The sequence below is a fragment of the Dreissena polymorpha genome, chromosome 2, assembly GCF_020536995.1.
Source record: "Dreissena polymorpha isolate Duluth1 chromosome 2, UMN_Dpol_1.0, whole genome shotgun sequence".
Taxonomy (NCBI): domain Eukaryota; kingdom Metazoa; phylum Mollusca; class Bivalvia; order Myida; family Dreissenidae; genus Dreissena; species Dreissena polymorpha.
This window is the reverse complement of record NC_068356.1, coordinates 153951878-153974520: the sequence shown is the minus strand read 5'-3', so window position 1 is coordinate 153974520 and position 22643 is coordinate 153951878. Positions and strand designations below refer to the sequence as shown.

General features: G+C 34.4%; 3 protein-coding genes across 10 annotated transcripts in view; all 3 read right to left on the bottom strand.

The window, feature by feature from the left end:
• Nucleotides 1–22643, bottom strand: part of LOC127869526 (cyclin-dependent kinase 5-like) — a 159672-nt gene that overhangs the window by 27238 nt on the left and 109791 nt on the right. The window lies entirely within an intron of this gene.
• Nucleotides 1–22643, bottom strand: part of LOC127869521 (cytochrome P450 2C31-like) — a 149296-nt gene that overhangs the window by 87113 nt on the left and 39540 nt on the right. The window lies entirely within an intron of this gene.
• Nucleotides 3684–22643, bottom strand: part of LOC127869527 (calcium-binding protein P-like) — a 141693-nt gene continuing 122733 nt past the window's right edge. The window contains exons 1-4 of one of the 7 annotated variants that reach the window (XM_052412174.1): nucleotides 12418–12548; nucleotides 11117–11194; nucleotides 7421–7715; nucleotides 3684–5796 (exon numbers count right to left, since the gene is read on the bottom strand). In XM_052412174.1, coding sequence (XP_052268134.1) covers nucleotides 5697–5796; nucleotides 7421–7707 — 387 coding nt within the window. In that variant the 5' untranslated portion in view covers nucleotides 7708–7715; nucleotides 11117–11194; nucleotides 12418–12548 and the 3' untranslated portion in view covers nucleotides 3684–5696. Of the gene's footprint in view, nucleotides 5797–7420; nucleotides 7716–11116; nucleotides 11195–12026; nucleotides 12262–12417; nucleotides 12566–22643 lie in introns of those variants that run through there. The other 6 variants (XM_052412169.1, XM_052412173.1, XM_052412170.1 and 3 more) reach the window with 6 other exon arrangements.

The window sequence follows — 22643 nt, the reverse complement described above, 5'->3', positions numbered from 1 at the left end:
GTTTTTAATAAACAAACTTTTGCATACTTGTTTATTCGATCGAATTTCTGTATTATTTTTACGTATAATAGATATCAATAAAGTAAAAATGTCGAAATGGGTCATTTTCAAAAATGAAAACGCTTGATCATTCCTGCTTATTATTGATGTTACCTTCTCACAGTGTGTATTATCCGGTCCATACAATAACCGAAAAACACCGAAAAGCACCGAAAAGCACTCAATTTCTCTCTATATATATGCAATATATCGTTTTTAGTGTGTGTTAACGAGTTTAATTAGTAATAAATGGTTATATGATTGTATGTTTATACTACATTGTAAACCAAAATGGTAAATATCGGCAATTACCGACCGAAAAGCACTCAATTTCTCGCTATATATATGAATATTTGCGTTTCTATTGTGTGTAAACGGATTAAATTATATGCATATATTTCATGCATATTTATACTACCTTGTGTTTATTATGAGGTATTAATGCCCAAAATTGGATTAATATCGGCAATATACCGACCGAAAAGCACTTCATGTGAAGACCGAAAAGCACTCAATTTCTCGCTATATATATGAATATTTGCGTTTCTATTGTGTGTAAACGGATTAAATTAGTTATAAATGGTTATATAGTTATACTACCTTGTGTTTATTATGAGGTAATAATGCCCAAAATTGGATTAATATCGGCAATATACCGACCGAAAAGCACTTCATGTGAATCACCGCGACAGCAGAGAATCACCGAAAAGCACTCAAGTTCTCTATATATACATGAAAGTTAACTATAAGGGCCGATTTTAATGGATTGAAAAGATGTACATATTTATTTAGTCAATGTCTGTTTATGTGCCTTTATGGAAATACATAAACTAAAAGACTCTAAGCCTTTATGGAAAATCATAAACTGTCAAAAATCCGACAAACAGTGATTTTCACGATCTCGGTCTTATTCAACGCATAAATGAATTTCCTTTCTGGAAATGTATATGTCTTGCAATATTTTTACAAATGCATGGTCAACTTTTAAGAAATAACACGATACACAACACGCATGACCCAGTTGACAGTGATCATGCAGTCTTTAGGTTATATTACACTAATTCCGATTCCCATAGGGTCCCATTATAAAACTGACAACTTTCACAGCATTTTTCTTGCCTTTCCGACGTATCAATTTTTCCGAACCTGGTATCATTTTAAAGATGGATCTGTCATCTTCCAATAATTGCAATCAAAAACATACCGTCTCGCAACTTCTAAGAAAGTAAATCGCTGTCGAATGAACCCACCGTAGAAAAACGTGTTTCGGAATCCTAATTTCGACAAAAGCCCCACACAATAGAAAACACACCCTCAAAAGTTCATCTTTTAAGTTAGCTTCCAATCCAAGGCATCAAAGTACTCCAGACACATACAGGATATTACAAATAACCACAAAAGACATGTCTCACATTGTTAAATGGCTTATATTCAAGAAGAGAAAAGGAACTCTTTAGAAATAGGCACTACTTTCGAATGGACCACGGCGGGATACACAATGATTTAGTGTAATGTAACCTTTATGAATGAAATCTCCAGTTGTAAAGACACACCTCCGCATTGGACCAATGAAATCACTCGTATGTTTAAAATGTCAGTTAGTTGAAATGTACGTAAACAAAGGTTTCAAACGGCGCCGGACAGTTAGTCTTGATGCATAATGTAACAACAAGAACGGTAATAATGTTTGTTCATACGTTTTATTTAATTATGGTATCGAACTACTTGAACTTTGTAGGGAAGTTGCCCTTTACTCCGTGAAGATTTCAGTCTTAAAGACTGCATGATCACTGTCAACTGGGTCATGCGAGTTGTGTATCGTGTTATTTCTTGAAAGTTGACCCAGCATTTGTAAAAAATATTGCAAGACATATTCATTTCCAGAAAGGAAATTTATTTCTGCGTTGAATAAGACCGAGATCGTGAAAATCGCTGCACAATTGATGAAGATATGGCTGTTCAAAGCGATGCACCCCGTTTTGGGCTGATTTTGAGTTGCATACCTTCTTATATATATATTTGATAGTGAATTTTTTTTTTTCAGAAAAGTTAATTTTTCGTTATAATATGATTATTTATCATTCAAAATGATGTTTTCACTAATTAATATCATAGCCACACGCTAACCACCTGTGTTATCAAGTGTGTCATTTTATATGCATTTTCGACTGCGCATGGGCTCGTACGGGAAGATGTAATGTGGGAAGTACTTTTTCTATCGATCACATTTAAGGTGCCTTTTCATGTTTTGGGAAATTGACACAATAAAAAAATGTTTCAGATTCGCAAATTTTCGTTGTAGTTATGATATCTGTGGGGAAACAGTAATACTGAACATGTATCATGCTCTAAAATATCCATTATAGATCTAAGCATCTTTTGATGATTTTAAAACCTGAAAATTATAAAGCGTTGCAACGCGAAACGATTAATTAATTTGGAGCGTTCTGTTGTTGTTGTTATATTTTGTGATACTACGAGGATTGCCTATATTAAGTATAAAATACATCACTGATTGTGTGAGCACGGATGGCCGAGTGGTCTAAGCAACAGACTTTTACTCCGGGGCTCCAGGGGTCAGTGGTTCAGTCCAGTTGAGGGTTACCTTTTTTCTTTCTTAAATTTTATTCTTGTTTTTTTTAACTGGAGCTTATTAGATCCTTGTTTATATTTATCAATATAAAGCATTTAATGACAAACTTCAATACATGCCAAATCTGTGAAAAGGCCCCTTTAATAAGAGTTCTCCCTTGTGGTCATCAATTAGGTAAAACGTGTTCTATAAATATAGTTGGCTTACAGGGCAAAGTGCGTGATAAAAAAGTAGATGTCCTTTTCTAGAGCAACATTGTTTTTTTTATTCCCGTTGTCAATACCTAGTCTTCGAGGAAGACGATATAGTGTTTAAGGGTTCAGCAACTAGAGCAACATTGTTTGTTTTTTTTATTCCCGTTGTGAACACCTAGTCTTCGCGGAAGACGATATAGTGTGTAAGGGTTCAGCGGTAGGTCGAACCTGTGACCCCTGAGTTATGACACAATAAGTGTGCGTTAGCCCTTGATCACGTGTCCTCTCGCGATTGATTAATGCTCTCATGGTGACAATTTTACTTTATAACCATTATTCTTTGCTTATTTGCTCTTTCTTAAAGCTAAGCGAGGTAACTTATTGTGTAAAACCTATGCTTGCCACTTAAAAGCACATGGGCGTTTCCTATATTTCCAACATTTTCTGCAGTAACCCAACTACCGATTAACATGTCTTCTGTGAATGATGGTCGTTTGTTGAACCATAATCGTTGATCCGGATGAAAGAACTTGTCTATGCTTACGTTCACAAAATTTTATATGCAGACCAGCCGTTACGAATTCACAGGTTTACAAAGGACGTTGAAAGCGAGTATAATCACAGCATGTTTCTTACAGTGCAAGAAAAAGAAGATATTTATTGTTACTGTACATGATGTATGGACATCTGTTTTACTTGCATGCAAAACGTCATTTACCAGTGCGCGAGATTTGTTTTACGCCTTGCGTTTTTCGCACTTCGCAGTGTCGTGTCTCTCTGACTGTATATAAAGATTTGTGATTACTAGTATGAGAACCTGTTCACTGCAATAACGCAAGTAAAATAACATAACATAATTCAGTACAAAATATTTTATTAAAAGTCTGTTTAAATATAGTAACGATACAAGCCTTAGCAATTTAACAATAAAATAACAATAACAATAAATTAATACAATATACAATTACAACCCAAACATGAGCATGACATCTCTAATGTATTCAACTGTATTGCAAACACTAAACATGTAACGATTTTTTCTTTTTAAATGGTCTTCCCAAAGGCCAGCGATGGTAAAACATTTATAGGGACTAAAGATAAACGCATAAAATCGAAACAAAATGTCTGAATTTCACAAAGTAATTGTGTCAAATGATTTCAAAACAAATCCGAATTCAAGAGAGTATATGTTGCCATCTCTAATAGGAAGTGTTCATGTAGCACATTGGCTTGGCAATTTGTATTATTTCCTGTTCTACGAATTCGAATAACGGAATCGTATGAGCCTTGTTCTGAGAAAACTGTGCTTAATGCATGTGCGTAAAGTGTCATCCCAGATTAGCCTGTACAGTCCGCACAGGCTAATCAGGGATGACACTTCCCGCCTAAACTTGATTTTTGGTAAGAAGAGACTTTCTTTAAACTAAAAATACCATAAAAGCGGCTCGTATGAATTCGTTAAACGGAAATTAGGCGTATTGCCTAATCTGTGTATTGTAGTCACTTTAATGAAATGAATGTTAGGTGATTTTGATTTACAGGAAGACATTATCACAATGGAAAGACCATACACGATACACTAAACAACATCAATAGCGATTAAAAATGATTCACAAAAATCTCTCTCGCAAAGGCGATGCGAGGTTGTTTCCGAGTCCTTTTTTTTGAAAATTTCCCATGTTTTGTTCTCAATAATGTTTTATCGGCCGAAATAGTCCACAAATCCCAAGAGATATATTGAGCCTCAAATCCGAAATCATGCACTGGTTACTTACAAACATTTGATCTGATCCTTTCTCAAAACCAGTCGAATCTCTGCGCGGACGTAGCCTTCAACGACGTCACACTGTCAACAAAGTTGCACGCGCATTTGCGACGTGACAACTACTAAAGCATTAGTAATTTTTCACGTTTGCCGTCTTTAAGAATCGAAGAGCGATCTACGCCAGTCAAATGTATAGAAACAAAAATGTTAACAACAGCGCACAAATGCTACGAATCTGCAAGTCGTTGTTTCGTGTACAGTATTCTTACAAAATGTATGAATCAGTTAGGTATCGATTGAGATTTCACAAACAAACAATTCAGAACCAGAACTGAAAGCGCTGATTTAACCGAAAAGCGATTATGTTACATTTTTATGTCTTAATTTTCACGTTGATTTGACGACTTATAACTATATGTTTAATAATAAAAGAGTCAAATATATAGGATCTGGCACGAGTTGTCATATCATACCATATTTTATTATACGAGTTCAGGAATTTTGTTAGTAAGTGAGCCTTTGGCGAGCTTACTAACGAATTTCCTGGACGAGTTAAATAAAATATGGTATGATATGACAACGAGTGTCTGATCTTTTTATCACATGCTTTTAAATGAGCAAATAAATACATATTTACGCAAACATAATGATAAATCCCGAATGTTGTTTACATTTCGTAAAGTCATTTGACGTTGCAAGGTCATTTCAGCAAAATAACAAAATGCGATTGGTCAATAAACGAAAACTAAGCCAATGAAAACGCTTCAAAAGAATATTACACATGTGTTATATAAAAAATATATGTAATGGGTATATTACATGGGAAACAGGGTATGGCATGTGAAAAAAATGCAAGAACTGATAATATAAAGATGAGATTACGTTTTCGAAAGCACACTTTTCAGAACGAAAAACGGTTAATCAATCAACAAGATATGATTTATCTTCGATAGCCCACACATAAGTAATAGGGAAAAAAAGCTCTGGTTAGCGCTGATTTATCAACACGAGATCCGTTTCTCATATGACAGTGATTGAATTAAATCCGCAGACGTGACTCCGTCTCCTTCTCGATGTCACGCCCCTCTATGCTATGCCCCGCCCACTAGTCCATGAGACAGCAGCAGCAGAGACATGCCAGGAGGCCTATCAGCAGACACTCGTTGTCGCGGTTCTTGTCGCGGGAGTGCCGAGGCTGCTGTACCCTACAATGAAGCGTAGATTCAAATGAGCCGCGTTCTGGGAAAACTGGGTTTAAGGCACGTGCGTTGTGTTCTCCCCGATTTGCATTTAAAGTCCGCACAGGCTAATTAGGGACGACATATTCCGCCTTGACTGGATTTTCTGTTTGAAAATACTTCATTTGTACGAAAAATTGTTTAAACCCAAAAGAGTCGTCCCTTATTAGAGTAGTCTATGCGGCCTATACGGGCTAATCTGGTATGACACTCAATGCACATACATTAAGCTAAGTTTTCCCAGAACGTAGCTAAAATATGTTGATATTCATTGACATTAAGCATACAATATTGACGTACGAAGAGTGAGTTGGTAAACTAGAGCTGGTAAACTGGGAGAGTGTGAGTTGGTAAACCGAAAAAGTGTGAGTTGGTTAACTGGGAAAGTGTGAGATGGTAACAGGAAAAGTGTGAGTTGGTAAACTGGAAAAGTGTGTGTTGGTAAACTGGAAAAGTGTGAGTTGGTTAACTGGGAAAGTGTGAGTTGGTAACAGGAAAAGTGTGAGTTGGTAACAGGAAAAGTGTGAGTTGGTAAAAAGGAAAAGTATGAGTTGGTAAACTGGAAAAGTGTGAGTTTGTATACTGCGAAAGTGTGAGTTGGTAAACTGGTAAAGTGTGAGCCGATTAACTGGAACAGTGTGAGTTGGTAAACTGGAAAAGTGTGAGCTGGTAGACTGGAAAAGTGTGAGATGGTAAACTGGAAAAGTGTGAGTTGGTTAACTGGGGGAAAGTGTGAGTTGGTAAACTGGAAAAGTGTGAGTTGATAAACTGGAAGTGTGAATTTTTATACTGGAAAAGTGTGAGTTGGTAAACTGGAAAAGTGTGAGCCGGTATACCGGAAAAGTGTGAGTTGGTAGACTGGAAAAGTGTGAGCCGGTAAACTGGAAAAGTGAGAGTTGGTAAACTGGAAAAGTGTGAGCTGGTAAACTGGAAAAGTGTGGGCTGATACACTGGAACAGTGTGAGATGGTAAACTAGAAAAATTAAGCTGGTAAACTGGAAAAGTGTGAGTTGGGTCACTGGAAAAGTGTGAGCCGGTAAACTGGAAAAGTGTGAGTTGGTAAACTGGAAAAGTGTGCAGGGGTTTCACTTGCCCGAAAATGTTATCGCAACGTAAAAACCGTAGGTTAATCTGGTCTTATTATTAATGACAATCATTTAAGAAACCTTACGACTGAATTAATGTCATTGACTATTTAATTACTGGTATACTATGATTTCCTATAATTACGCACATAACAAGAAGTAACTTCATAAGTCTTAAAACTCTTTATTTTTATCAAAATAACTTTGTTCCATGTAATTAACAGCACAGGTGACCAAAAGAATCAAATAATGTGTGAGTTGGTAAAATGGCCGCCGTGAAATGACTGAAATACTGAATAGTTTGCAAAAAGGGCAAGTAATCTGATCTTAGTTTCAGGGTGCAGTATTAACGGGGTTTTCGGGGGTTTACACACGGGCTGGACAGAATGTAAAATCACTGTCACGTGATCTTGCACCCTGGTATAGACATAAGAAGAAAGCAGTGACGTCACACATCTGTTTTTTATGCTATTGTATTATTTTTTAACGTCTACCCTTGCACTTACACTTGAGTTTGAGAAACAACTACAGGCTGCCCATAGCTGTATGGGTAGCCCGGTTGTTGTGGGTACTGTCCGTTACCCTGGGGCTGGGTGCTGTAGAGGTGGGGATAGTTGCCCTGTGGAGGCGGGTATCCACCCTGGGGCGGGGGGTAGACCGGTTGTCCCCCTGGGTTGTATCCCGGCTGTCCCCCTGGGTTGTATCCCGGCTGTCCTCCGGAGTTGTACTGGTTGTATCCCGCCGAGTACGGGGGCGGTGCGTCAGGATATTGAGGGGCGGTTGCTTGAGACATGTCGTCTGCTGAAAGAAAGAACATAACGTGGCGTTAATTGGTCCCCAGTATGAGAAATAGAAAATATCTTGGATATAATTGGCGGAAAGCGAATAAGAATAAATATGGATCAACATAAAATTATATAAAATATAAATAAACACGTATAAATGTTATCATTAAAACGTTTTTATTCCTAGCAAGGTGTTTAGTATTATAATTATATGTTATATATAAACATTTTGAAGATTTTTTTGGTATAAAGAAGGCCATTACGGTGGCATTAAACATTCGTTTATCCTATAGCTAAATGATTTTATGAAAGGCAAATCTAGGTGTCATGTAAACTTTTGCTTTACATGCGTGCTAGCCTTTACACTACTAATTCATGTACATAGCGGACTACTTTTGTGGTCTTTCACTGCTGGTTATAGGTAAATGCAGACAAGACATGTAGACGATTAAACTCGTTAAAATGTATCAACACCCACATTCCTAAATTTCAACATATACATACATGCATTGAATGAATACATTTGAAATCAATGTACCGTATAAGAATAATAGCCGTAAGTTATTAATCAAATACAGCGTTACTTTTTTAATTGAGTGGAAAACAAATCGCCAAACTGCATGCGTTTGCCTGTTGGCATTACTGGATTGCGTCATTTATACAGTTCAAGAAACGCGAGTGCCTGGAAATATTGGAATGCAGTTGCGTTAAAATATCGCGTCTTTGTGTGTTCATGATGATTATTATAACGAATATGAATAAATAGATGATATTTGTTATATTTGGTAGAATATCGATTTTAATTCACGATAACGTGTGAATTAAAATCGATATAACTCCTAATACGACAAATTTTATTTATATTTCATGCATACATGATTATTTTTGTATTTTTATTTTTGAGGGGAAGGGCGGATATGCATTTTTCAATAACAAAATATGCATCGGCCTGAAATGTTACAAAGATTCGCTTATGAATATCCCCGAGACTATTTACGTTAAAAAAATCGTAGCCCGTTACATTTTTATACAACCTTTAAAATGATACGTAAATCAGGAGTATTTATAGAGAAACAATAGAGTTTTAGGCAAAGGCAGATATATACTACATACTCTAACTCGACCTGAAATCCCTCATTGTATTGTTATTTTATACTAGTATCTGCAAAAATATTTGAGTTAAAAGCACAAAGTTATGTATTTTAGATTTTGATATCACCTATATACTTTTACTTTAATCATTATTTCAAAAAAGAAATAATTAAATTTAAGGGAATGGCGTATTGAAATGTGTACTTGTAAACAAGAAATATCTTTTAAAAAAAGATCTACGGCTTTGATTGTGGTCGGTGTTTATGAACGATCAAAGTTATATCTATGATATCAAAAATAGCGAATGACTCTTTTTCTGCGCAGTTCTAAGCTGCATCACACGCGAGTCAATTACGGGGTGTTGCGCCAGATTTCGTGGCTTTTTTCGCTTTATTAGATATTATTACTCAGATATCTATATTTACAGAATAGAAAAACACAAGAAGCGTGAAAATAAATGAAAGCATAAAGGTCAGTCGGCAGCACTCGAATCTTATTTGATTCCATTATTAATAGTATCGTGAATCATCGTGCTCATGCTTAATAAATTGGTCTAAATGGATAAATATTTATAATTAAATCTATCAAAATTGGTCCTTATCAAACTATTGTTGAAAACACATTAAAAATCAATGATTGACATACCATAATAATATCGCCGAATATCTTTATTTAGTATCTTTCTGATCAAAATAAACTTCAAGTGCACATAGTTAACGCGATAGCGTTTATTTCACGATTTCTGTAACTGACCGCAAACTAACCTCAAACTGACCTTGATACCTTGCGGGTTGGAATGCAAAGCATTAAACTGAGGTAACGATTCGACTGCTGGAACGACGGCATGTTTTAAGCTTTAAACATTTACGTATTTAACGGTCAATTTCGAAAACAATTTTAAATATTTTCGTCAAAGCGTATATCAGGTTACTGAACAACAATACTTTTATGATCTAAAATTTATGAGTGCACATAATGCAATATCGTAGTAATAACCAAATATGAGAACACAGCCTTCATGTACAAACGCTCTGGCGCTGACATTCTTCTAAATATAAAGGGACACACACTCTGTATTGATGTCGATAATTTAGTGCGAAACTGCTATATCTCTCCAAACATATCATTAGAGAATAGAGATACAATTGTTTCATCCTAATACGCAGACTGCCAGTTAACGAACTGTAGTATCGCTTTTCATACCATTTACTTCCCAAAAATAGAAAGTGGATGGAATAACATATTAATGTAAATGCGAAAGCTCTTTGTAGATTGCACGTTTTCTACTGCGAAAAGTCTCGGGCTTACCGGCGGGAAATTTTATATTCAAATTGATTGGTCGCTTGCAAAGGTCTGGCTAAGGTGAAAAGCTGGCGTATACAGCTACGACTAAAATGCTAACTAGAACTTGGAATCAATCGGGCGGACACGCTGCCATAGCGATTGATATCGCAAGATAACAGAGGGAGATCAGCGACTTTTCAATTGGTGTCACGTGGTGCAGATCACGTATCCGCAGCGAGAATTTCCGATACTTTCTCTTGGTCCGAATGGATGTTTCTAATAATTGTGTATGTATAGATCTTTAGTCAGTCTTTCATGGAAATCTTACAAATAAATCTTTTCAAATTACAACACTTTAATCATTTTGTAGCCGAGAATAGTCACAATTTCTCATAAAGGGTCAGGTTCTTATATATATATATATATATATATATATATATATATATATATATATATATATATATATATATATATATATATACAGCGAGAGGAGTAGAGAGAGAGGAGAGAGAGAGAGAGAGAGTAGAGAGAGAGGAAGAGAGAGAGAGAGAGAGAGAGAGAGAGACAGGAGACAGAGAGAGAGAGAGACAGACAGACAAGAGATAGAGAGAGAGAGAGATAGAGAGAGAGAAGAGAGAGAGAGGAGAGAGAAGAGAGAGAGAGCGAGAGAGAGAGTAGAGAGATAGAGAGAGATAGTAGATAGAGACATGAGACAAGACAGAGACCAGAGACAGAGAGATACCGAGAGAGAGAAATAGATATGCTATATAGAGAGAATAAAGATAGAATGAGAGAACACATATAAGACAATATATACATATAGATATAGATATTATATAGAGAATAATATAGAGATACATGATATAAGATATATAGAGAGAGCCATATATATATATATACCATATATATATATATACTAGTATATATAGAGAGGAGAGATGAGAGAGAGAGAGAGAGAGAGAGAGAGTCTTACTAGAACTGTGGGTTCGAGTCCCGCACCAGACGCGCTTTTCCACATCTTTTTATTTTATGAGTACTAACCTACTGTAGTCTGCACGTGAATGGCGTATGGGGGTAGGGGTTAACCCGTGGGTAAGAGAGTGCGAGTGCGATCTGAAACTAAATATACCATTTATCAGACGGACTTATTCACAGTTTGACAAAAGGACTGACTGTGTACAAAATAAAATCTTGAACAAGAGCTGTCTCCATAGGATGACATATGCCCCCGATAAAAAATAAAACGCTTTCATAGAAGTTATGAAGTTATGAGCATTTTTCGAAACCTAAACGCATTTTTCGAAACCTAAACGCGGACCCTAACTTCAAGGTCAAGGTCAAAGGGGTCTAAATGTGTGTGCGTATGGAAAGGCATTGTCCATATACACATGCATACCAAAAATGAATGTTACATCTGAAGCGACATAGAAGTTATGAGCATTTTTCGAAACCTAAACGCAAAGTGTGACGGACAGACGGACGGACGTTGTGATCACTATAAGCGCTCCTTCGGGGGCATACAAATAGATTCGGTGTAAAAAATAATATCTTTAAAAAGATATTCGATGTTAATTATTGTAGTGTTTCTTCTGCAGAATACACTATTTATCACCATTAAAGGAACTCTATTTAAGGAACAAACACCATTGAAAGTTATACTGGTTTTATTTACATCCGTACTCGTCAAGCATACAAAACAGTCTCTCTGGTGTACATGCTATAAGGTATTTCTATTAGTCGCATGTCATTGATACTTCAGTGAGTGTCTAATATATCTTAATATGATTACCTAAAGCTGTAACATTGTGTTATGTTGATTAATTATAATGTTTATGTATTTGTAAATCCCAAGAAAATAATTAGAGAATGGTAGGTCTATTTTGTTTACCTTAACAACTTGAAGCAGGTAATATTGATTTGATTAAAATAAAATGGCCTATGTTATGTTTACCTTAACAACTTGAAGCAGGTAAAATTGATTTGATTAAAATCCAATATTTAACTACGAATAATAATGGTTTCACAGTATATCTTAAAGTATAGCACACATGTAATAGGATGTACCTCGTCACATTCCTACTTTGGCGATCAATCGATACCCGTTGAAATAGCTGGTAAAGTGTAGACAATTTATAATACCTGAAAGACTAACACTGACAACTCTGCATTGTGTACTGACAATAATGTAGTGACGTCACCATCTATGTATAGAATGATAACTCTGAAGTTATAGCTTAATAAATCGTCTGCTGACACAGAGTGATTCCTTATATAGAAATTGTCTTCCTTAAATACAACTAACATTGATATGTACCAAATGCTTCATACCAAAATAAACTTACTTGAACCAAATATATAGAATTTAAACTTGCCTGAAATAAATATATATCATAAATCCAAATAAGTACACAGAGTTTTAAAATCCGTCTGGCTTTTCCAATGTCGCTATTTATGTACACAAACGTTAATTGAGGGCACGTTGGTGAACTCGGATATATTAAATACAAAGCTATATTTGCTGAATACCCCAAGCTATTGTTGACATCCTATGCAGTTACATATATATATATATATATATATATATATATATATATATATATATATATATATATATATATATATATATATGTATATAAGCTTTCAAAAGTAATGTATTCATTTCAACTTTACAATTTGTGAGTTATTTCGACACGAAACGTTTTAAAGACGAAATACAAACTCAATAAGTATTGTCTGATATCGTGCCACAAAGCTATGACCTGTACCGTAGATATCCTAGAACAAATCTCGTACATATTTATATGTGAATACAAATCAAGTTATCTTCTTCTCCAGGACATTACCAGTTTACTTAAAATGACAGTTTTACAAGTGTGAGTTGGTTCAATAATTTCATCGAAACCGTTATTTTTTTTAAAACGTAGATATTTAGAATTACTTAACAATTATAATATAGGTTCAAAGCACAATTATTTTGGTATTTATTATGCGTTATAGGATTTTTATAAGATGTATCATTTGTGTGCTTTAAATAAAGTGAATTAAGGTAAAAGGTCCATATATTATGTAGCTACTTTTTCCATACTTAAAGTGTAAACAATACATATAGTTACATTACAGATTATGATATGTTGGTGCTAGACTGTTTAATTCCTTAGCCTTCATAACTGTATTTAGTACCGAAAAGGTTTATTCGCACACGATATATTGATAAGAAATTAAATGCATATCTTATTCCTCTAAATACTTATAAACAAGTGTACGCTTCTGAAAGTACATTTAACTGAACACACAACCTTGCATACAATATATACTTAAATTGTTAACAATACATGATTACATTACATATTATGATTTCAGTGTTAGACTGGTTAATTCCGTAACCTTCATATCTGTATTTAGTACCGAACAGGTTTATTCGAACGAGATATATTGATAAGAAATTAAATGCATATCTAATGCCTCTAAATACTTATAAACAAGTGTACGCTTCTGAAAGTACATTTAACTGAACGCGCAACGTTGTATAAATTAAAGTAAATATTAATCGTTGGGAAATTGTGTGGCAAAATTGGGTATTTCCCGAAATTTCACAGTCAATAAAAACTGCCAGCTGGAATAGTGCCAATTCTATTGTTCACGTGATGAATAGCTGCGCGCGTGTTTTTTTGTTCCTCTTCAGTCGTAAGATGATCGATATCGTTTTGTACTTCCTGATTACTACAGCCATAAAACTACATGCAGAAATTAGAAGCAAATTTAGCGAATGGTATTCTTGGAATTAGGTTCATTAAACACACACTTATTTATAATCATTTGATTTGGGTTGCGAAAGAAAAATAAACATAAATTGCAATCATCCGGTATTTCTATATATCCATGTGTTTTTTATTATGTACATGTATAAACAATCGCAATGTGTGTATGCTGAAAAAAAGCTTAAAACACACACACACAAAACAAACGCCACATGCTTTCAAATGCTATTTATTTCAATTTATAATTAAGGAAAGATAAATGCACTCTCGTAGTTTTTTATTGTGTGTTATCTTCCATAAACTGATATTTCATACTATTTCACAACATTGTGTATTCTGCTTAACACGTACCTAAGACAGACTACTCGTGGGGCTTTGTATTCACTATTTACTAAGCATGTTGTTTCCCTTTCTGAATCTAACAAGTTTTACCAAATATTGTTGATACTGTTTAAAAAAAGAATGATATGATCATGTGTAGAGGTTTGCAGATCTATTGAAAGTTGTATTTTTAAATTGAAATGAAAAATTCAGTGTATGTGTGAAGGATGCTGTGTTCTACTTGCGGTATGCATATGTGCATTACGTAACTCCTTTACTCAATGTATTAGTTCGCGGTGAATACATGTGATGCAAGCTATGTTCGTATGTTGGATCATTGTATGTATTTATTAAAGATATTTTACCGGCGATTATAGAACACCTAAACTTCTCCTGCAATTGCATATGTATTACATTTTTATTCGATTTAATAGCTTTCAAATTCTTTAAGGAATCCAAGTGTAACAGGAATTAAATGTCCGTTTTTAGTTTCTAATGAATTGTGTGGCAATCATTTCTGACTCACATCTGTCGTTCAAACAATCGACAATCGAAGACTCGTGATGTCCGATTCCTACTGTCCCTGTTATTTATTGGTTAGCGGAATTGTGTAACAAGAGACAATTATGAATGCCATTATCTTCCTCATGAAACCAATTGAGGAAGACATGAAAAAATCTGAACATTTATTATAAACGTGTGAAGTATATAATGGGTGTTTATGACTAACTATACTTGTTCCAACAATTAACACTCAAATCATGTCAATCGGTCCGTGAGTTGCTGCACGATCCATTTTCTGCCTTTTATTTTGTCTTGACGTCTGTGCTTCGATTGTTTTCATTTGAAATTATTTTCCAGTCTTAACCACACTTCTAAAATATAAAAAATGAAACGCTCTGAAATCGCTTACCATTATGATTGTTTAAGGTTATAGTAAGACACTATTTCAGCGTGTTAGTTCTTTGTATATACAACATTTCAATCGTTGATGAGTTATTTTCTTTTACTTTGTTACCTTCGATGCAAGGCGTTACATGCATATTTTCATTATTGTCTGATGAATATCAATAGTTTAATAATTTATATAGCTCAACACCTTTAACTCTTTAATAATAACACGTTTTTGAAAATTAATTTGCGTCACAGCAGGTCTTCTTTTGTCTTTTATTCCTGTTTCACCTGTTAGTGCAATTTATACATACTTTTATTGTGTATACATACTTGAAATGTATTTTTAATTTTGTAACTGTAATACGTTTTCTTTTGTAACTTTCATAATTGTATTCCCGTAACAACATTACACGCAACTGATATATCCTTAAAGTGTTTACCTGATAACCTATGTAGAACAATTATATGTATAAACTTCTAATTATGTGTATAGTCTTTAAGCCTTTCTTAAATCTGTATAATAAAGGGTGAGAGATCTCTTTATTCAATAACCCAAATGATGTGTAATAATTAACATTAATTTTGTTAAAAAGATAACTTTGCTTATACTTAATATGCACTTGTAAGCAGTCTTGAAATATAATATGTTGGACAAATGTATTGAATTGAATAAAGACTAATCTTTGTAACCGTGATTACCACGATACTCGCAACTATGACGTACAATGCTTATTTGTGTTGTACTATCCACACCCCGGAAACCCGATATGCTGTGAGAAGTTGGATGTGCTAGGAGAAGTTGCCGATAGATTTCGACGAATTTCGGTAAGGTAAGTAAATCCAGTTCTATATTTGTTTAAAGGCATGTTTAAATTAAACTATCTTTTGGTGTATGCAAAGGAGGTATTACCATGTATGTTAGAATAATTCTGATTATTAATATTCAGGATTTATTGAAAAATGGCTATTTAGAGTCGACGAGGCAGGGATTTGTCCCATATTTAGCACTTTATTTACAAATTTCTTAACAATTATGCCAGTGAAAAAGTTTTTGCACCGAAAATTATATTAACCTATGTCCCAGAGTAACATATCCGCCAGGGTTTCTTAAAAAAAATTCGTATTGGTTGAACAAATACGACTTTACATTCAACATGTTGATGAAAAAATGATATGACGTGGATTGGGTTTTGAAAATAAATGTTTACATTTTGCAAGCTTCCTGAAAAGTCCCAAAAAGTGCCTGTCAACCGGATAGGCTGATGGAAAAGTTAGTCTGTCCGGACAAAAATTCACCTGACCGAACAGCGTGAGATAATAACTGAAGACTTACGTAAAGTTTAACTCATATCTATTGCAATGTGCAGCCTGTTAATAAGTAATTTGCCTTCTTGGCTGTTACGGCGTGGCTGTGTGGGATTGATTCCTCATGGTCAGATATCGCTGACATCCTAAAATTGCAACATCCGACTACGAATGGATTAGTAGACATTCACCGTATTGGATCGTTTCGACATACGTCACAAAACATCTTGTCTTGTGACTCGTCATAATGCAACCAACTTCTGTCAGATTTCCACTTACTTTGAAAAGTTCTTTTACCCGTTTTGCTTCATGTTCTTTCGAATTTCTTTCCCTCATCGCTAAGCTTTTTTTTCTGGCTGGTCAAGCGCAATTGAAGAACGTTAGCAACAACATTTTTTTAATGTGCAGTTTTTTGTTACAACCTTTGTTATTGGATAGATGGTAGTATGTCGGACCAATGATATTGACGTAATCGAAAAAACAACAAAGGGAGAGCACTGTTAAGAACTAGTGACGCGTTAGTGTTCTCTATGACAAAAAGGCTCGAAATTCACGAAAATAGTGATTATAATGGGGTGTTTTGTTCTATTGGCAAGTATAAGACTTTTCGGTATTTAGTCATATTATTTTTGGCCTGTCACAAGGACCAGCGATATCATTGTGTACACACCGGTCTTACTGACCTGTGTACTAACGCGAAAGGAATTGTGGGTAGCACTTCTTTTACGAGTGAAAAGTGAAAGCGAAAGAAGTCAAGTAATCGTGCTTCTGATAAGCGCTATCAGTCTTAAAAGAGATTCAAAATCACATTTAAACATAATTTAATAAAGTTTCTATAAACAACATTCCGTTTTAAACACACAATAAAGAAGGATTTTTCTTTAATCATTAACATTTTCATTCCTACGCAGAACTACTTTGGCGGAAGCATAATTCCCCAAACCAGGGGAATGTGATGCGTCTTAGCCTAGAGGTGACAATATCGTAGTGACGTCACCATCTATGTATAGAATGCCTGCGATATAAGAAACTTTGTTGGACCGTAAAGAATTTTGCCGGACAAGACCGGGGGTCCGGCCTTTTCAGGAAGCCTGATTTTGCATATATCGTAACCAAAAAGAACGAAAAAAAACAAACATTCACACGCGTGCATTGTCGGAGATGTTTGCAAAGCTGTCAACTTGAAGTCATGTATAATAGATTCAAATTTAGTTCACATTTATGAAAGTCTACCCATAATTGAAACTATAGGCAGAAAATATTATTATAAATGTTTAGATTGCCTACCGGACGTATATTTTTACCTGTATGAATCAATTGCTTTACATTTACAATTATTTTCAAACAATAAAAAAAGATACAAATAAGCTGGGAATCAACCTAGCTTCAGAACGGATATAATTATAAAACCTCAAAGTTCAATGAAAATGATCTACAATGCATCAGAGTAGGCATAAATCAGCTGTAATAGTGAGCTTTTATTTTTATAAATGAACTGCACTCATGTCATATCTCGACATCTTTGTACATCACCATGTCATATCAGTTTTCATCAACATGTTGAATGTAAAGTCGAATTTTTCCACCAATACGATTTTTTTTTTAAGAAACCCTGGCAGATATGTTACTCGGGAACATTGGTTAATATAATTGCAAAAACTTTTTCACTGGCATACCTTAAAACAAATTTGTAAATCAAGTGCTAAATATTGGACAAATCCCTTCATTGTCGACTTTAAATAGCCATATTTCAATAAATCCCGAATATTAATAACCAGGATTTTTCTAACATACATGGTAATACCTCCTTTGCATACACCAAAATATATTTTAATTCAAAAATGCCTTTAAATAAAATATAGAACTGAATTTACTTACCCTACCGAAATTTATCGAAATCTATCGGTAACTTCTCCTAGCACATCCAACTTCTCACAGCATATCGGGTTTCCGGGGGTGATCCATGGTGTATAGGACACCACATGGCCCTCAAATGACCATGTCCAAACTTTGAATCGTTCCCGTCACGTACAGGAGTGCAACTACAGCTTTCTGAGTGCTCGACCATGCGATCAGCCATTAGATTGAATTGTTATGGTTTGGAAAGTTCATATACCCGTATCAAGCAGTGATTGAAGTTGAACACAGTGTTTCTTTCACACGATATTGTGTGAAATAGTATAGGGAAAAGAAGCAACGAAAACACACATATTATTAAAAAATTGACTTTGGATATGAAGTTTTGACATATGTTTAAAATAACTTTGTGGTTTATTTCATCGATGTATAAGTTATTTAACAAATACCTTTGTATTACGCGTGCCTTAAATTTAAATATAGCTATAATTGGTTTATGTCGGTAACCATTTTCACTGGCGCACTGTCTTATGTATAATGTATAGAGGATATTTGTTGATTTCGGTATGTGATCAACTTCTATTTCACGAGTTGTAATAAAAAAAATCGCCATTGTCTTTTCCATAACCACGAATGCAATAAATAATTGATAAATCAGCGAAAGCAAGACACTTTAAATTTATTTTTTAGAACAAAGATGCAAAAAAGATTAAGTGTTTGTGTACTGTGACGTCATCAAAATTGGCACTTAAACGTCATAAATATATTAAATTTTGTAGTCATAATATGTGCGTTTTTGTATTGTTATTATAGGTATATTGATGTTTCATGTATTTATTAGAAACACACGACTGTAAAAATATTTCACACGCATGTTCGTTTGTAAGGAAAGGTAAATTAAAATGCTAGACCAATACAAGTATCGGAAAAAGAGAGGTTTCTTACATTTTCACAGATTTTTACTGCATTGAAAAAAATCTTATATGATTCACTGATGTCGAATGTCACCAAAAAATTAAGTAATGCAATATAAACGATACCCCTTCTATGTTTGGCCATATAGAACGCAAGCAGTGTTAAGACGTACACACTTGACATATCTCTGAGCTATTGGACCGGTGTATATGTATGTATTGAAACTGATCATATTTATGATGTACGTATTTTATATTAAACAAAGACGAATGTTCGTATAATTTTGTCACCAAGCAATGCTCGGAGATGTGTAGGTACAGTTTGTGCTTCTCCATGTCATTAGGAATACTATATGCGTTTTTTTGTGAAATTAGTATACTTATTAATGATCCATATATTATGATTAGTAGTACTACTTATTATAATTTAAATTTATAATTAAATAATATCCGAATTAAAACAATTTATTCATATCTTAGACATATCTAGAATGCATTATTAAGCGAACTTAAATGTCTATATGAAGACTTGCTGCTGTTTTGCCATAAACATCAAAGATGCCCTTTTTTATAAGAGAAAATAATGATATTTGATATTTTATAAATTGTGTCTTAGTAATATTTAATGCTACACGTCTCTAATCATTGAACGTTTCTAGACTATTTTATAATTATTTTTAAAACTAAAACAAGTAAAATACGAAGAAACAATAATTATGGAAAGAGTGACATGTTGGCAGAATGTCCATTTTGTTCAATTGAACGAATGATTAAGTGCGCTAACTTTCGTTAAGTTGCTGCTTATAACAGCGATTTGAGTGTTTTGAAAACGTTTTTAATAATTTTTGCTGAATTTTCACATGTTAATGAACGTGATTTGCACGTTTGAATTTGTGTCATATCAGGGAATAATCTAAATTTGGAGTATTTTGGGATTAACTTTTTTTATCGGAAACACGACGCGCGAACAAAAACATGCTCGTGACGTCACGAACATCACTCGCCGCTATCTTGTTTTAAAGAACAAATAAACCCAGTTATGCGTTAATTCAATAAACGAATATAAAATACGTGAGTTAAATAAAATATTACATATCTTGCTTATAACAATATAGTTACAACAATATACACTTCCATTTTCTATTCTTTCATCCTTTTATCGGAATTTATTTTTAACCACACTGTTTTTTGATGACATTTGTATCGAATGTTAACCATTCTGATCCAAAACACGATTTACGAAATCGTTATACCCTATCGGAGCGAGTTATTTTATTAACAAACATGTTTTAAGACAAATAACATGTAGTTGATATTTATTTTTAAAATCGTGAAATTAAATAAAAAAAACAAGTGCTTGATACTTCTTTTATGACAACTCCATTTCATCAATGAAATCTGTGATTGTTTCGATAAGAGGGTTATTGAAATGAACAATTTAACAATGGTCTAATTTATGACCATTTGCTTGAGCCATGATACATATAGAAACACTATTGTAAATCATTGACTCGTATTTAGATGTGTCATTAAACTGTAATTGTTTTTTTCCTTAGTTATGATTAACGTACTAACATGCATATACGGGATTTTAATACGCGCAAAATGAAGCTTATTGACAAAACATTTGAAACTTTATAATATAAAACATATGATGAAGTTCGTATAATATCATTCCTTATGTTGTTTCGATTTCGGCATCTGGTTAGCCTTTCGTTTTATAATTTGTAAAGCAAAATACACATGACCTTTCTCTAACTGACTAACCATTTTAAGGATCATTCGATATTGAGCTTATTGTTATGTTGTTGCAAGTATGTCCTGCATTTTTAATGGCATAATGCATTTCCATATCAAAATACATGTAGAAATATCGGATGAAAACGAGTATTTCCAGTTATGATAGTTCTAGAATTTCCGTATTCTTATATTTACCAAACCTTTCTAACAAACACATACTTTTTAGCTCAACTGAGCACAATGTTAAGTTCGTCGTCAGTCGTCCGTTGTGCGGCGTCAACATTTGCATTATAAACACTCTAGAGGCTTCATGTATTGTCCAATCTTCATGCAATTTGGTCAGAAGATTGGTCTCAGTAATATTTTGGATTAATTCGAAAATGGTTACGTTTGCTGGAAAAACCTAGCTGCCAAGGGGCGGGGCATTTTTCCTTATATGGCTAAATATGACTATAGTAAAATCTGTTAACACTCTAGAGGCCACATTTATTGTCCGATCTTCATGAAACTTGGTCAGAAGATTCATCTCAATAATTTCTTGGACGAGCTCAAAAATGATGCCGGTTGGTTGAAAAACATGGCCGCCTGGGGGCGGGGCATTTTTCCTTATATGGCTATACATGGCTTAAGTCAAACCTTGTTAACACCCTAGAGGCCACATTTATTGTCCAATCTTCACGAAATTTGGCCAGAAGATTTGTCTCAATGATATCTTAGATGAGTTTGAAAATGGTTACGTTTGCTGGAAAAAACATGGATGCAATGGAGGGGGGCATTTTTTTCTTATATGGCTATATATGGCTATTGTGAAATCTTGTTACACTCTAGAGGCCACATTTATTGTCCGATCTTCATGAAACTTGGTGAGAAGATTCATTCTTATAATATCTTGGAAAAGTTAAAAAATGATGCCGGTTGGATAAAATATATGGCCGCCTGGTGCGGGGCATTTTTCCTTATATGGCGTTATTAAAACATTGTTAACACTCTAGAGGCCACATTTATTTTCCGATATTCATGAAACTTGGTCAGAAGATTTGTCCCAATGATATCTTGGATGAGTTCGAAAATGGTTTTGGTTGCTTAAAAACATGGCCACTAAGGGGCTGGGCATTTTTCCTAATATGGCTTTACATTGCATTAGTAAAACCTTATTAACACTCTAGAGGCCACATTTATTGGCCGATCATCATGAAACTTTGTCACAAGATTTGTACCAATGATATCTTGGATGCGTTTGAAAATGGTTCCGGTTGGTGGAAAAACATGGCCGCCAAGGGCGCGTGGCATTTTTCCTTATATAGCTATAGTAAAACCTTGTTAACACCCTAGAAGCCATATTTATTGTCCAATCATCATGAAACTTTGTAAGACGATTTGTCACAATGGTATCTTGGATAAGTTCGAAATGGTTCCAGTTGCTTGAAAAACATTTTCACCAGAGGGCGGGCATTTTTCCTTATATGGCTTCATGAATCTTTATGAAACTTGGCCAGAATATTTGTTTCAATGATATCTTGGATGTGTATGAAAATTGTTCTGGTCTGTTAAAAAACATGGCTGTCAGAGTGTTCATCAGTCATGAAAGTTGGTAAGAACATTTTGTTCTAATGACATCTTGTGCTGCACAGAACAGGTATGTTCCTCTGAATCTCAGGTGAGCGACTTTGGGCATTTCAGGCCCTCTTGTTTATTTCATATGCAAAAGGATCTGCCTTCTGAAGAAACGACGTCGGGCATGTTTGGAGTAAACCTTTCTAAAAAAAGTAATGATGTTAT